At 44.8% G+C, this 14795-nt stretch overlaps 1 protein-coding gene across 1 annotated transcript; it reads right to left on the reverse strand.

Moving 5' to 3' along the window:
* Positions 1 to 1881: 1881 nt before the first annotated feature.
* Positions 1882 to 11628, reverse strand: LOC121833278. The gene is made up of 4 exons (XM_042286418.1): positions 11264 to 11628; positions 6366 to 6802; positions 2891 to 3004; positions 1882 to 2533 (listed from the first exon to the last, which is right to left on the reverse strand). Exons 1-4 carry the CDS (start codon positions 11535 to 11537, stop codon positions 1937 to 1939), a joined length of 1422 nt encoding a protein of 473 aa, XP_042142352.1. The 5' UTR covers positions 11538 to 11628; the 3' UTR covers positions 1882 to 1936.
* Positions 11629 to 14795: the final 3167 nt, after the last annotated feature.

Raw genomic sequence — 14795 nt, forward strand, 5'->3', positions numbered from 1 at the left:
AGGCTTCATGCAGCCATACGCACAGAGCACAATAAAAAGAAAGGCTTCCCACAAACATCTGAAGCAAGCGTAAAAGTAAAAAAAATATTCGGAGACTTCATGCAGGCTTACACGCAGAGCATAAGAAAAAAAGCTTTTCACAAAGAGCTGAAGAAAGTGTGAAAAAATTGACAGGCTTCACGCAGGCTTGCACGCAGAGCATAAGAGAAAAAGCTTCTCACAAGGAGCTGAAGAAAGTGTGAAAAAAATTGAGAGGCTTCACGCAGGCTTCCACGCAGAGCATAAGAAAAAAGCTCACAAAGAGCTGAAGAAAGTGCGAAAAAAATTGAGGGGCTTCACGCAGGCTTACACGCAGAGCATAAGAAAAAAAGCTTCTCACAAAGAGCTGAAGAAAGTGTGAAAAAAATTGAGAGGCTTCACGCAGGCTTCCACGCAGAGCATAAGAAAAAAGCTCACAAAGAGCTGAAGAAAGTGCGAAAAAAATTGATAGGCTTCACGCAGGCTTCCACGCAGAGCATAAGAAAAAAAGCTTCTCACAAAGAGCTGAAGAAAGAGTGAAAAAAATTGAGAGGCTTCACGCAGGCTTCCACGCAGAGCATAAGAAAAAAGCTCACAAAGAGCTGAAGAAAGTGCGAAAAAAATTGATAGGCTTCACGCAGGCTTCCACGCAGAGCATAAGAAAAAAAGCTTCTCACAAATAGCTGAAGAAAGTGTGAAAAAAATTGAGAGGCTTCACGCAGGCTTCCACGCAGAGCATAAGAAAAAAGCTCACAAAGAGCTGAAGAAAGTGCGAAAAAAAATTGAGAGGCTTCACGCAGGCTTACACGCAGAGCATAAGAAAAAAAGCTTCTCACAAAGAGCTGAAGAAAGTGTGAAAAAAATTGAGAGGCTTCACGCAGGCTTCCACGCAGAGCATAAGAAAAAAGCTCACAAAGAGCTGAAGAAAGTGTGAAAAAAATTGATAGGCTTCACGCAGGCTTCCACGCAGAGCATAAGAAAAAAGCTTTTCACAAAGAGCTGAAGAAAGTGCGAAAAAAATTGACAGGCTTCACGCAGGCTTACACGCAGAGCACAAGAAAAAAAGCTTCTCACAAAGAGCTGAAGAAAGTGTGAAAAAATTGACAGGCTTCACGCAGGCTTACACGCAGAGCATAAGAAAAAAAGCTTCTCACAAAGAGCTGAAGAAAGTGTGAAAAAATTGACAGGCTTCACGCAGGCTTACACGCAGAGCATACGAAAAAAAGCCTCTCACCAAGAGCTAAAGTGTGAAAAAAATTGACAGGCTTCACGCAGGCTTCCACGCAGAGCATAAGAAAAAAAGCTTTTCACAAAGAGCTGAAGAAAGTGCGAAGAAAATTGACAGGCTTCACGCAGGCTTGTACGCAGAGCACAAGAAAAAGAAAGGCTTCCCACAAACATCTGAAGCAAGCGTAAAAAAAATCCAGAGGCTTCATGCAGGCTTGCAGGTAGAGCATGAGAAAAAGAGCCTCCTACAAACATCTCGAGAAAACGTAAAAAAATTCAGAGGCTTCACACAGGTTTACAAGCAGAGCCTAAGAAAAAAAGCGTCCCACAAAGACCCATAGCAAGCATAAAAAGTTCAGAGACATCAGGCAGAGCACAAGGAAATGGGCTTCTCACAGACCCGTAGCAAGCATAAAAAAGTGCAATGCTTAAATGCGCAGCACAAGAAACTTCCCACAAACATGTGTAGCAAGCATAAAGAAATTCAGAGGCTTCACGTAGGCTTACATGAAGATCACAAGAAAAAGGGCCTCGCACAAACAACCGTTGCAAGAGTAAAAAAAAATTCAGAAGTGCCTCAGTAAAGAAGGAACGCAAAATATTAAAGCTGCCCTTAACACAAAGAAGAAAGCAAAGTAAAAAAAAAATGAGAATGGGACAACAGTTTCCTCAGCTAAGGCAATCTAAGACACTAATTCCTTCTCCGAGGTCCTGCCATCGACTTGCTGCCGAAGTCCCTGCGTTCAGCAGCCCCAGCTGCCAACTCGCGACTTTTTTCCCGCAGGAATAGTTGCAGCCGTGCATGACAGAACCGCCTGATGAGCTTCATTTTGATTTCATGGCAGTCGGGCAGCTGAACACATTGGCTCTCTGCAGCCATCCTCGCCGATAAGCTGTCCAGAATGCCCCGTGCATGCATCAAATCCGGAATGAGGCTGCGAAAGACACTTTCACAAATTGTGAAGAGGCTGCGTGCAGCTTCAGAGGGGCAGGTCAGAGCGTCAGGGATGTAATTCTTAAGCCTGAGGAGGCTATTTGCAGGTGCCGTGGGGACCTGAACAGCTGCAGCACACGTGTCACATGTAGCATTATTTTTGACAACTGTTCGTACCACATACCCGCAGTAATAGTCAAAGCTATTCTCCTCAGGTTGTGACATGGTGAGTTCTACCTCCTCAAGAAAAATGTCGGTGGGTACAGCAGGTTGTACATCCAAGTCTGCGAGGTCAGCCAGGTAAAAGGAGGCATCATCCAGTTCGTAGGACCCTGCCTTGGACGCCTTGAGGTACTGCGAGAGCGTGATGATTTTCAAGGCCGTCTTAAACTCCAAGGGAGTTGGGATAGGGTTGCCCTGTCTTACTATTGAAAATAAGTTTTCAAGGCAGTCCTGCGTGAATCTGGATGTGAGCACGAATGAAAAAGAATGTCTCTCAATGAGACTCTGCTGCAAGTCCAGAATGGACTTAGTAGAGAGGATTACCCCCGCCTGCACTGGCTTGAACGCCCCATCCCCAATAGTGAGGTGGAGAAAAAGATCCTTAAATTTGACCAGAAAGTCAAGGGTGTTCTTGTAGCAGGCCTCATTTTGCCTGCTGATCGCAAGGACTGAGTGCCTGCTGCTCATAAGATCAAACCATTTGTTGACCTGTTCCAAGAACCAAGCCGTGGTGAGGAAGTTGGTGCTCCAGCCATGATTCTCCACCAGGAACCGAAGGGCCGTGGCCGTGGAGTGACTGAGGACCCGTAGGGCGGTGCTCACCTACAAACACAGAAATGCTTTAGATCCTCAAGTGTATGCAATGCTTGGTAAACTCAACTGAAGGAATAAAGGATTTTAAACCTCTCCTTCAGTCAATCAGAGAACAGCATGGGCACTAAATGAAGAAAAGGCTGCTAACTTCCATTCCTGTTGTCCATACAAATGGTTTTTGCTGGTTTTTTATGAGTCCTTGCCACTCTCTCAAAATTGGCAGTGCCACTTCATGAGCCAAACATTTTTGCTTTTACCTTAGCAATGGTGATGAATGCCAGCACTGAAGTAAAGCACACTCCATGGTTACTTAGGTAGCTGTACGTTGCTAAAAGCGTCACCGACTCAGATTTGTGAACCACTGACTGATTTTGTTGAAAACACTTTAAGGGAAGCTAAAGAGGTTCTCCAAAAAAAATGAGTTAGAGGTAAATTCTTCCGTATTTGTATCCTGCAAATTTGATTATGCATTATTTGCCGAAGAAGTATCACCCAACGCAAAGAAATATTAACAAAATTCACTTGGCATGATGTCATGTCAAGAGCTTTCACCTGCCCACCGAAGCTCGAGCACCATCTCTTGTGCAGCGTTCCGGCACATATGACCAGCCTTGTCCAATGCACCGTTTTTTTTTTCTCGTGAAATGGTGCGTCATCTGCTACAGACGCCTAGTTCCCGCTGCAATCTTTCACGCATAACCAACATCCGCTAAATCTTTTATGAAAGTTTACAGGTGTACTAAACTTATGTCAAAAGAAACAGGCAAGCGAAAATCGGGAGCATGAGGTGAATAGCACACAATTTGTCAACCGCTCAAATAAGCTTGCGGTAGGTGCAGAAATTCTGAGAATCCTCGTTGCGACGCTGCTGTCTCTCAGAAATTTCCTCCTTGCTTCTTGCACCTCGGAAGGGCGGGGCTTCAGCGCGATGGTCAAAGTGCTTTTATGGCTACTCCGGGCCTCAAATTGAAAAATAAAATTTAATATTTGTGATGCTGGAGGCTATATGAAGATGATTCAAATGTTTTTTAAAGGTACAAAAACCGCTTCAGTTTCCCCTTAAGCAGGCACGTGCAAATAATGAATTTTATGTTTCAAGCGAATCAGAAGCTAATAGTGACTTGGGTCAAATAATTCTGAATTGCATATTGAATACTTGCTGTGCTTTTCTGATACTGCCATTGCGCCCAGCTTCCGCCATCTTGACAATGTTGATGTCAAGATGGCGGAAGCTAGCTTAGCTTAATGGAAGCTAAGCTAAGCTAGCTTCCGGTCATGTGTAACTAGCTTAGCTAGCCACACACAAGCTAAGCTAAGCTACATGCCAACTTAGCTTAGCAGGAGCTAGCGTGTAGCTTAGCACTCTTTCTTACCTGAGTACCATTTTTCAAAACATTATAGTACTTGAGTGATGGATGAGCGTGAACATCTATGAATAAATATTAATTTTAGACATGATATAAAGACTATCATACCTAAAACACCTAATATCAAGGGGCACACAGTAATCCACTGAAATGAGGTTAGACAAAAGTAATTTTGAGTACCAAGTTGAACGTTTTGTTCACGTTCTCAAGGATGTGCTTAAATTCTGCAGTTGTTAATCGAAACAACTGAAGAAAGTGTGAAAAAGTAGAGATAGCTTTTTAGTGCACAAAATCAGCATGTGAGCAATGATTATACTTTGTAAAGAAAAATCTAGCTGGTTTCAATCAGGTTATTCTCAAGTATCTGGCTACCCACTGCCAAGGCTCAGTTAATTCTGATATGAATCATTGAATGACTCTCGCTTTAAATAAATCAAGGCCTACGCGGAGATTGTAAATAGATGAGAGATTTGCCAGTCCTTCTTGCTATACCCAAATATTCGTTTTAAATCTTAGTCTAAAGAAATGATGACCAATGGTGCACACAGCTTGACGGGACCTCAAACACATATTCATGATAAAAGCCAGTTTTTCTTTTGGCCTTGAGGTAAGCACTTATATTGACCAGGAACATCAACAATCATCACGCTACATTACAATGTTTTCCTGAATTCCTCGCACACGCGCGTGACCTGTTCTTCTCTGGTGGTGTGCCTTTTCCTCAATGCACAATCGCAGTGCCTGCGAAAAAAAAAAATTCGGTTGTGTGTATGTTTATACAGCCTAGAACTTGGTCTGCCTCACAGGGGCGACGAGTCTCCCAGCTGTAGATGAGCAATTTAGCCAGTGCAGTACAACCGCTAGCCTGGGGTCTTTAACGTGCACCACGCAGTAGGGATACACAACCGCACGCCGGTACGATGCTCACCCAGATCGAAATGGGCAGGGGTGGGGATTGAACCCAGGATCCCTGGGTTCTGGAGTGCGAGCTTTCGCTCCACGTGCTCCAAGCTGGTGTGCGCTAGCCCACTCGGCCACCGATCCCCCCATAGTGCCTGCGAAATACGCATGAACACGGTGTTTTCTCTGTAAGTGTCGTTTCTCTGCAGCGCACCGGTGCTCGTTGAGAAGCGCACTCAACCGCGCTAACTCATTGCAATCGCAACTTTGCCAGCAGTTAGAAACTGTACACATCGCCGAACGAACGACGCGCGGCCAACTCATCGTGAGTCCCAAGGGCAACTGATATGAGCGCCAGAGCGATCTCGACATCACGGGACACAGGACACAGATGATTGGTAGGTGAGACGATGATGTTTTATTCTAGTAGGGCAGCGCCAATCACGGGACGCCGTTGGCTGCTGACACGACCACCTGTGTCCCTGTCCTTTTCCTCGCCCTGCTCGTCGTACGCGTATGAGGCCGACGGTGAATAGATCGAGAACGCACTCGCGAACGCTCCTCGGCTGTTGCCGTGGTTCCCACCTCCCGCGCGCGCAATGGATGGTTGCCAAAGTTTCCGCTCGATGGCGCTACTATACCGTAGTTGTGTGTTTTAACACGCTGCGTGTCCGCAGACTCGACCTCGGGGGACCTAGCCCTTAACAGCTTCACTGTAAAAATTAAGCAGAGTTGTGTTGCAAAGTCCGTCCTGATCATGCTTGCATGTGTGGGGCTTTAGCCAAGATACCCTGCTTGTTATTGAACATAGCATCGGTGCTCAAAGTTTTTGATCTAGGAGTCTGAATCACAGCTAAGGAATCCTTGCTCTGTGTAGCATTGCTACATTTAAGCAGCACAAAGGCCTACCCTTCGTAACAGTAATGCACACACGAAAGTGTGCCTAGCTCATAGCTGTGCATCAATGCACAGCTATGAGCTCGGAACTTCCAGGGAATCTGGGTGGTGGTTAGGGAATGCTCGAGGCTACTCAGGGGAACTCCTGGGAACACCTATAAAACAGCAAGGCAAGACCAGGTCATCACTCTGAATGCCTTGCTCACCTTCATCTTCTCGAAGTGGTTTGGGTCCAGAAGCTCGGGACGAAGTTTGGGGGCCAACTTGAAGGCGAGGTTCTTTTGGAACTCGGCAAGCTGGCGGACCGGCTCGAGGGACACGGTTGAACATGGAAGCCCGTTAGCAGCCACAACATCTGCTGGCAGCGTTATAGTTTGGCCCCGCACCAGATGCCCATTCAGGTTCTTGATGAGGTGGGGGACGTCTGCCAGGAAAGCAATCTGCTCCCCAGGTACTTGGGGGTGGGGAATCAGGTTCACGGTTCTGCTGTATCTGCCAGCGTGTACGCCGAACTGTTTCCACATTGCCCGGTTCCCACTGCCCATGTCACTTGTGATGGCCACAACCTGGAGCCCAACACTGTAGCACCGCTCGATGAGAGTTCTCACTTCGCTGGCAGCGTCTTCTCCACTGAAGGAGCTGCCTGCACCAAAGTAAGCAGTAGGAAAAAGAAGTAAACGTAGAACTCAATGTAGACACAGAAAATTTAGGAAGTGGAGAAAAGTGACTGTTGGTATACTATACATTGGGTAGTAATTCAATTACAGTAATAGACCGATCTCACCAGCCAATTTAGCTACGCCGCTGCTACCACGATGCATCAAGGGAACTCTAGTCTTTCTGCATGCGCCACAACCCCGCTGCGGGTCTGCGCGAGCAAAGCACGAGACGCCACGAGGGGAGGCACTCACTTGATTGAAGAATGACGTTTTAGCAAACGCCCACGTTTCACCGAATGACACTTTAGCGAATAGTCGGACGCCGCGAAGCGGCGTTTTCGGGTGGGCCAAATGGGTTCACATTTTTGTAATGAGCCGCCGCAGACTGCCGCCGCGAAGCGGCGTAAAGCGCAGCGCGGCGGATGGGTTAACGCGCGCCCCCGTTATTCGCTAAAACGTCGATTCGCTCAAATGTCGCTGTTCGCTAAAACGTCATTCGCTCAAATGATATGGACCCCGCCACGAGCGATCCCATGCTCTGCATCCTGCATTCTGTGAACTAAAGTAATGGCAGCGTCACGGATGCACTGAACGGATGGTAAGATCGCTCTATTGAATTACTGTCACTGATTACAGCAATTGAATTAGTGTAATTTAATTACTTTTCTGCGTAGTTTGTAATTGTATATCATTACTTTTAGGCAAAAATTAATTTAATTACTTTTCAGCAGCAGTAATTGTGAAAATTTGAATGACAACAACTTCTTTAATTATTTCATCACGCTGCCGCTAAGCTTTATAACGTCATTGAGATGATAAAAAGTGTTGGATGCCTGCCTAAATGTCCTGCCAGTTTGTGGGGCTTTGAAAGAATTCGCCTAAAGGGCCATATTGACTCAAACATTTGACCCAAAATAAGTTATTATTGCTTTATGGGGCAAAATACAGTCATAGCGAAAATATATTACATCAAAGCGACACCACAATCCGAATTAAAACAAATATTAAAAATGCTACACCAGGTGGTTGGGGGGCCAAGAACGGTTTCACTATTATTCAAGCAGAACTGGAAATGACATAACTTTCGTTCAACGCTCTCGTACTGACACTTCGGACATTTCATTTTTCGTGCCGTTCTGTGAATCAGGTGACAAGAGCTACTCTCTGTGTTATACTGCGCTTTCCTATCTTAATCTATGGTCCGCAGTACTTGTGCAACTCAGCCAGCCATGTGTACTGCGGGAGAAAAGACAAGTCATATTGTTGACGCGACCAATGTTGCTGTTGCTCACGAGTGCAATTTAGAATCTGCAGTAAACACCGAATATCTACAAAATTATATACTTTTAACATAAATGGCCTCAGAGAGCTATAATTCTTTGAGGGTGCTGGGCTGTGGAACACCATTTGAGCAGACGCAATAGCTGTCCTCCGCAAAATATCATACAACGACGTGCCTGCATCCACAACGCAGTGGCTCAGCATTGTTTGCCCGGATGAAAAGTACTATAAAGGTATAGTATAGCAGAAAACATTTTACCCGTGATTCAGCGTTGCTGACTACGCTGAAAACAGTCACACCCCCAAAATAAAAGAAATTGAGCAAAGTTGCCCTCGCCGATTATATAGACCCTATTCATTTTTACAAACAAAGGCCTCGCGTCCCAAGCAGCTTTGAGTCGTGCCTTTTTGTTAGAATTCCAGAGCTTCTGTATGCTATCAGTGCTTGGAAGCTTAAATGCTATACAAACGAAGATGTGGGAGATTTAGAGGGGGTAATTCTTCTACGCTATTCAACATATTATAGGCATGCGGCTGGCTTACAGGAGATTAAAAAGTCTTCCACTGATATTTTGCAAACCTATCTTTTAGGCGGGCGTCACGAGCATTGGTCTGATTTTTTTATTTGGCTTTTCATGGTGCCTCGTTAGGATGGTGATTGCTTAGCCTGTATTTGAACTGGAAGCTCGCGGGGACGTAAAATGCAAAAGGTCCACCTCGCGGAGCAATGCTGGATAGGGAGCACATCCAGACGCACCCTGAAGACGCATATAAAAAGAAGTGCAAGCGAGATGACTGATTCGCGAAAATAGAAAATAAATATACTTTCAGCATAATTTAATGTTGAAATTATTACTCTGGTTATTCCAGTTCCTGCATACATTATTAGATTTTTTTTAACAATGATTTGCCATGGTCAAAGGAACACTAATAACAGGGTGTATTTACTTGATGCCAGACAGCCTTTTAATGTTGAGTCAGCACACGTAAGCATGGTCGACAAAGCCAGAAGCAGCTATCTTATTGGCAAGTTTGCTATGCCTTGCATTTTTCACAAAGGTCACGAATAAAACTTTGTATATTTAGTTCGGTGGCTATGTTAGTGGGTGATGACTCAGAACGTGAATGACCCTTATAGGAAGTTCTAGTTATCAGATAGCAGAACTTGTCTACTAGAACTCGCTAATCTTAGTGTTGCCGAACAGTGGACAATGACTCAGATCATACTCAGTACTTGGCGGCCTATCATATGCCTAGAACCGGCTAAATAAAGGCACAAACACATGTTACGTCATATACTGTACCCTCAAAAGTGAAGAAAAGAATCGGCAGTTATATTTTAGCACACAAAGAAATGTCACCTTAACATCATTGAAGACTGGTAGCAAAAAGGAAAATAATTGTGAAGAAATTGCCTTACTTTGTACACTGGCAATATGTAATTATAATCCATCACTTTCTGTACACCGGTATTTTTATTTGTAATTAAAGTACTTTTGAAGCAAAGTAATTGTAATTAAATTACTATTACAAAGTAATTTACCCAAGTGTACGACACACTGTCACAACGCAGATCTTATGGTCAGTAGAAAGAAACACCTATTAGCTCATCCAACCCACAAAGGTGCAAACACTTTTATTGCAGAATGCATTGAGGGGCTGGTTTCGAGGTTATAAAAAGCAATCACAAGATTACTGTTGCTGAATAGACTGACATCACAGCAACTAAACCACGAAAGTGTAAACAGTATATAAAAGGATACACAGATTATAACAATAAAGAACTGATTTTATCTTTTAGTTATCTCTAACAACGAACACATGTGTCCTCCACTGGGACTCGAACCAGGTGCCCTGGGCTCACGAGCCTGATGTTCTGCGTCTGCACCAGCGGAGCGTCGAAGGACAGCCACGCTACAGCTGTACTTTAGGCTGTACAATTTCGACTAGGCGGGAAAAGAGGATTTCCACACAGGAGAACATGCCACCTGTAGTTAGGGGCAGCGTTACTCAGGCCTCTCGTTAAAAAGAGAGACCTCAAAAGTACCGTGACACTTTTCATGAACTCGGTTTATGCACAAAGCGGTGCATGATTGCACCAGCTTCCCTTGAGCCAAACAGGTGAAAACAAATTGGAACAGAATGAAAGAGAGTGAGTTATTACGGTAGGTTTAAATATTTTTTACACATCAGGGAAGATGGAACGAAGACGCCTTTGGAGGTAGTAGCCCGTCCTGGTGTGTATGTTTCATCCTTACTTACCCAATGGGAATAGAGAACATAATGTTGCTATATCTTGAATTTGCTTCTGACAAAGCATATAGTGAGAAAATTGGTGGACAAGTATGTTAGCACACCACAGCTTGGAGCACTTGTGGCAAAATCCGACATGCACGAGGATTGAACTGACATACTGGGATCAGTCTTCATCCTCATCCATTTCGAAATGATGAAGCAATGTAGCAGTGTCCAGCTGTGTAATAATTACTTTATGATACATGCTCAAGTTAGCAATCATATTGCATTTGCGAATTACACCACACACCTAAACCATAAACCACCATGCTGAGGGAAGCATTTGATGCTTCCCTCAGCATGGCGCTTGCCTCTGTAATGAATGGCTTCTGAACTGTGGTATCCCTTCTGAACTGTGGTATCCTCTGGTATGGGATCCCTATTTGTGGTATGGGACCTGATCAGTCGAGATGCCTTGCCACACCTTTTCGTGTGCCAGGCCATGCTATTTGTTTACAGCATCCCCAAGCAGGTGAGCACCCTGCCAGAAACAGCTTTTTTTTTTTCCTGTGTTAAGTTCATTTGATATTTTCACCAACATCCACCACTTCGCCACGCACCTCTGTATAAATCCCAGTGTAATCCGATAAGAAAGTAATTTTTTTCGTTCCAAAGAAAGTAGGTTAGATCCATAGGGCCCATGCCATAAAAACCTTCTGTCTCCATTCCTTCGTAGTGTTCTGAAGAGTTTCAACACTTGTCTGTTCAGCCTGCACTTCCATGTTCATAATGTTTCCCTCATACGACTTAGCACCATTATTGTCGTAAGCAAAGAGCGAGAGAGAGAGCAAAAGGAAGTGTATCATGCGGTAAATATTACATTATTTGTACACTGAGAGATATAAATGAATAAAGAGCATGAGAGTTACCGGTGTACTGGTAGCACACGACTTGCTTCCACCGTGAAGACACCCCAGCAACCATGTACACCAGAGCATGGGTGGCGGCCGGTGGCTCGGCAGAAGGTTGCTCAGCAGACGGCTCGGCAGAAGGTGGCTGCGCAGGCGGTGGCTCAGCAGACTGTGGTTTGGCGTGCTCTGTGGACGGTGGCTTGGCGGGCGGTGCTCCTGGCACACGCATTGTCACGTGACCCCGTATGGAGCTTGTGCTGGGGTCGTACTCGAACTTCGGTACAATAGCCATCTCATCGACCAACAGTACGCATTTGCGCTCTTGCGGCTTGAGGTGCGCCACTTTTTTCTTGAGAAGCTGAAATACTTCGCCCAGCACCCCAGGCTCGAAACGGATGCCTAGAATAGAAGAAAAGTGCAGTTTATTCAAGTTATTACTGTCACTCATGCTGGAATCTTGGGATCTCAAAGTGGATTTTCAGAAATCCTAACGCCTGCACATAGGGTTCTCTTAGAGGAAAACTTCTTCCGCCGTCAGATAAACAGGCACAAACTTTTTCAGTTTGCCCCAAGCACAAGCATGGGTCAACTGATTCCTACTGTCTTTGTTTGTCAGCTTTGAAATAGTTTTGAGGCCACGGGCAGAGTTCATTGTGATTAAAAGTTAGAATGCCTCTGGTGTGAATCGCTGAAAGTACTAGTTGCACTGGAGCCACAAAATCACCTTGTTTAGTATAACAAAAGCATTACGTGGCATTCAATGTCACAACCATTGGTTTAGATACTCACTTATGACTTACGAAGCAAGCCCTGAAGATATCTTTTTCTAAATAGTTAGTAGTGAATAACTTCCAGTCTTTGTAATGGAATTATACTTTCTATTATGAGTTTTCATCACTGACAAAGATGAGAGCTCAAACTGAAGTTTTATTCTTTCTACACAATGATCCTGATTTCACACAGAAAAACATGCCAATGCAAAAAGAATTGGCCCCCTTAATTCAAAAAGTGAAAATGAAGAAGAATCGTTATGATACACAGAGGCACAATTGTGCTTAGAGCATTCGAATTTTGAACTAGACTATCTACATAAGTTCAGTGCAACCACATTTCTGCTTGTAATAAATTCTGCATAAAAATATTTTTTGATTTTTATAACCTATGGAGCACACAATTGTTCTCTTGACACGGAGCTAGTCGCAGGAAAGACTAAAATGAGCATCCTTTACCCCCTTGATTTGTAGCCAGAACAAGTGGCCACGTGGTCTGCTGCCAATGTTTACCATACATAGATTGCACTGACGTCACCCAGTGCCCAGCAACGGCGTCCTTTGCACGTGCAGCCAGCCTTCCACAGAATAAAGAGCACTATGTGAGACGCTCGCGGAGGCACGTGCAAACCTACTTTCCACTGCATTAATGGGACGCATAGTACCTGGGAATAGTGACTAGATGACGTCACGTGAGAACTAGGTATAGCCATAGTCTGTGTATGGCAACATGTGCCGCATATGCTGAGCTGTAAACAATGTTTAATTTTGGCCATTCGTGTGCAGAGATCAGTCATGAGTAAGGCTCCGTGATTTCGGATAAATCCGAAAAACACCCGCCGGTAAAATTTTTGGCAATTCGGATTTATCCGATAAACTCTGAATTGTTATGTGCCCATGCCACCCCCCCCCCCCCCCCCAACAAAAAACACAGCAAAAAAAAAAGAAAAGTCTTTTTTTTTTCTTTTTTTACATTTTGAGCAACGCAGGATGAATGGTCCTGGGAAAATGACACCATAATTATCGTTCAAGCCTCGGACCGTTGTCAAAAGGGGGTCTTATGGCTTGTCTCGTCAAAGTTGGTTCAGGGAAACAGGTCGTCGTACCATTCGTGTCACGACAAAAGCCACTCTTTTGGTTTCCAGTTTGGGCCATGGGATTTGGGATTTAGAGAAATGAGAGGGTGTATTTCTGGGGGTAACAGTGAAAGCTATGGACCATAGAGATTGTATAAAATAGGGATGAGGGGCAGTTGAAACATCTCTATTACATCCACCTCGCGCGGCAGTGGGATAGATTGATGGGATGACTACGAGCTTCCTTGCAGCTACCTCCGGCAGTATATTGATTTTAAAATATCGACGTTTAACGAAGCCACACTTGTGTGCGACTTTTGTCGTGGGACAAATTAGTATCGCCATTGATAGCAACGCCAAATTCAACTGAAAGAATCTTAATTGATACGAGCGCGTTTTTGTTTCTATTTGGCATACGTTTGCATCCGGTTATTATTTATTAATTTTAATATAAAACACTGCAAAATTAATCTCAGAATTTCGGAGAATTGGGGATTTATGAAAAATAAACTCCGATAAACAGCGAATTTTCGCTAAAAAATAAACTCCAAAAAGCACCCTCTGAATTTCACGAAAAATAAACTCCGAAAACACAGAGCCCTAGTCATAAGCTACTGCCCAAGTCGAGGAACTTATTGTCACGAGCCCAAGTCAAGTGTTCATGCAGTGCTCGTATGGAATCCATGAGCCTCATTAGACTATCATCACCACAGTGTGCTCTTTTAGACACCGTCAGCATAATTACCTCCATGGTCGCATCAGCAAGGTTACAAAAATTGAGAGTGAAGAAAACACTCCCCCTCTAAACTTGAATTCACATCTCAACGCATGCAAGATACTGATGTCAAACTAGTGCTAGTAAGCCTGCAATGAGAGAATCATTCCAACATAATATGAATAATCTACCCCTTCCTACCACACTGCAACTAAGTGAAAAAGGAACCATGACACCAACTCCTCATTTTAAAAAAAAGATTGCGTAAAATACAAAAACACTACAGGTATTAACAAGGATATATCTGCAAATAATCAACAGGGAGCTTTGAAACACTTGAGTAGCCTAAACACAAACTCGCCTTCAAGTCGCCGCCGCAGTGTTCTAGACGACGGCAATGGGAAGCCCCCCTCCAGCAGTAAGTCGTAGCCCGTGCTGCCACACGCGAAGCGCACCTGCAACGACTTTTTCACCGTCTCGTTCGACCACTTGGACCCCCTGTTGTTGGATCTTGATAGCGCTGCCAGTTGGTCCGCAGTGAATATCTTGTGCAGCTGGGACCGGAACGTCGCTTCCCTTGTCTTTTGTAAGGCAGCCTGCCTCACCAAGCGACGATTCTCGTTCTCCAGCTGCTTGATCTTCCGGCTCATCTGAAGAAAGACATCTTCAGTGAGCCTAGGTGGAACGGGTGATGGAGAAAGAGGCTGGAGGGTTTGCTCAGAGCTCCCGGCCGCTGGTTGCTGCAAACACGGTACGGGAATTGGGTGTTGCCCACCTCACGAGATGACCCCAAGCCGTGCAAGAACCATGACACATACCCAGCTGGTGGGGACCGCCGACACCAAGGTGCCGCAGGCAGCTACGCTGGCCTGGCCGTGCTGGTTGTCGCTGGTCACCTGCGGCAAAGAGTGCGGTGGTATTGATACACGGGGGTACGCAGGACCCTGGAAGATGCTTACGAAGCACGCCCTGCTGGTGGTGGGAAGCGG

The sequence above is a fragment of the Ixodes scapularis genome, unplaced genomic scaffold (assembly GCF_016920785.2).
Source record: "Ixodes scapularis isolate PalLabHiFi unplaced genomic scaffold, ASM1692078v2 PGA_scaffold7__128_contigs__length_106722199, whole genome shotgun sequence".
Classification (NCBI taxonomy): Eukaryota; Metazoa; Arthropoda; class Arachnida; order Ixodida; family Ixodidae; genus Ixodes; species Ixodes scapularis.

Coding starts and splice junctions, on each gene's coding strand:
- LOC121833278 (XM_042286418.1), bottom strand. CDS start 11,537: ATGGCTATTGTACCGAAGTTCGAGTACGACCCCAGCACAAGCTCCATA. Junction 6,803..11,263: donor CGTGTGCTACCAGTACACCG/GTAACTCTCATG, acceptor ACTTTGGTGCAG/GCAGCTCCTTCAGTGGAGAA. Junction 2,534..2,890: donor CGGCTTGGTTCTTGGAACAG/GTCAACAAATGG, acceptor ACGCTCTCGCAG/TACCTCAAGGCGTCCAAGGC.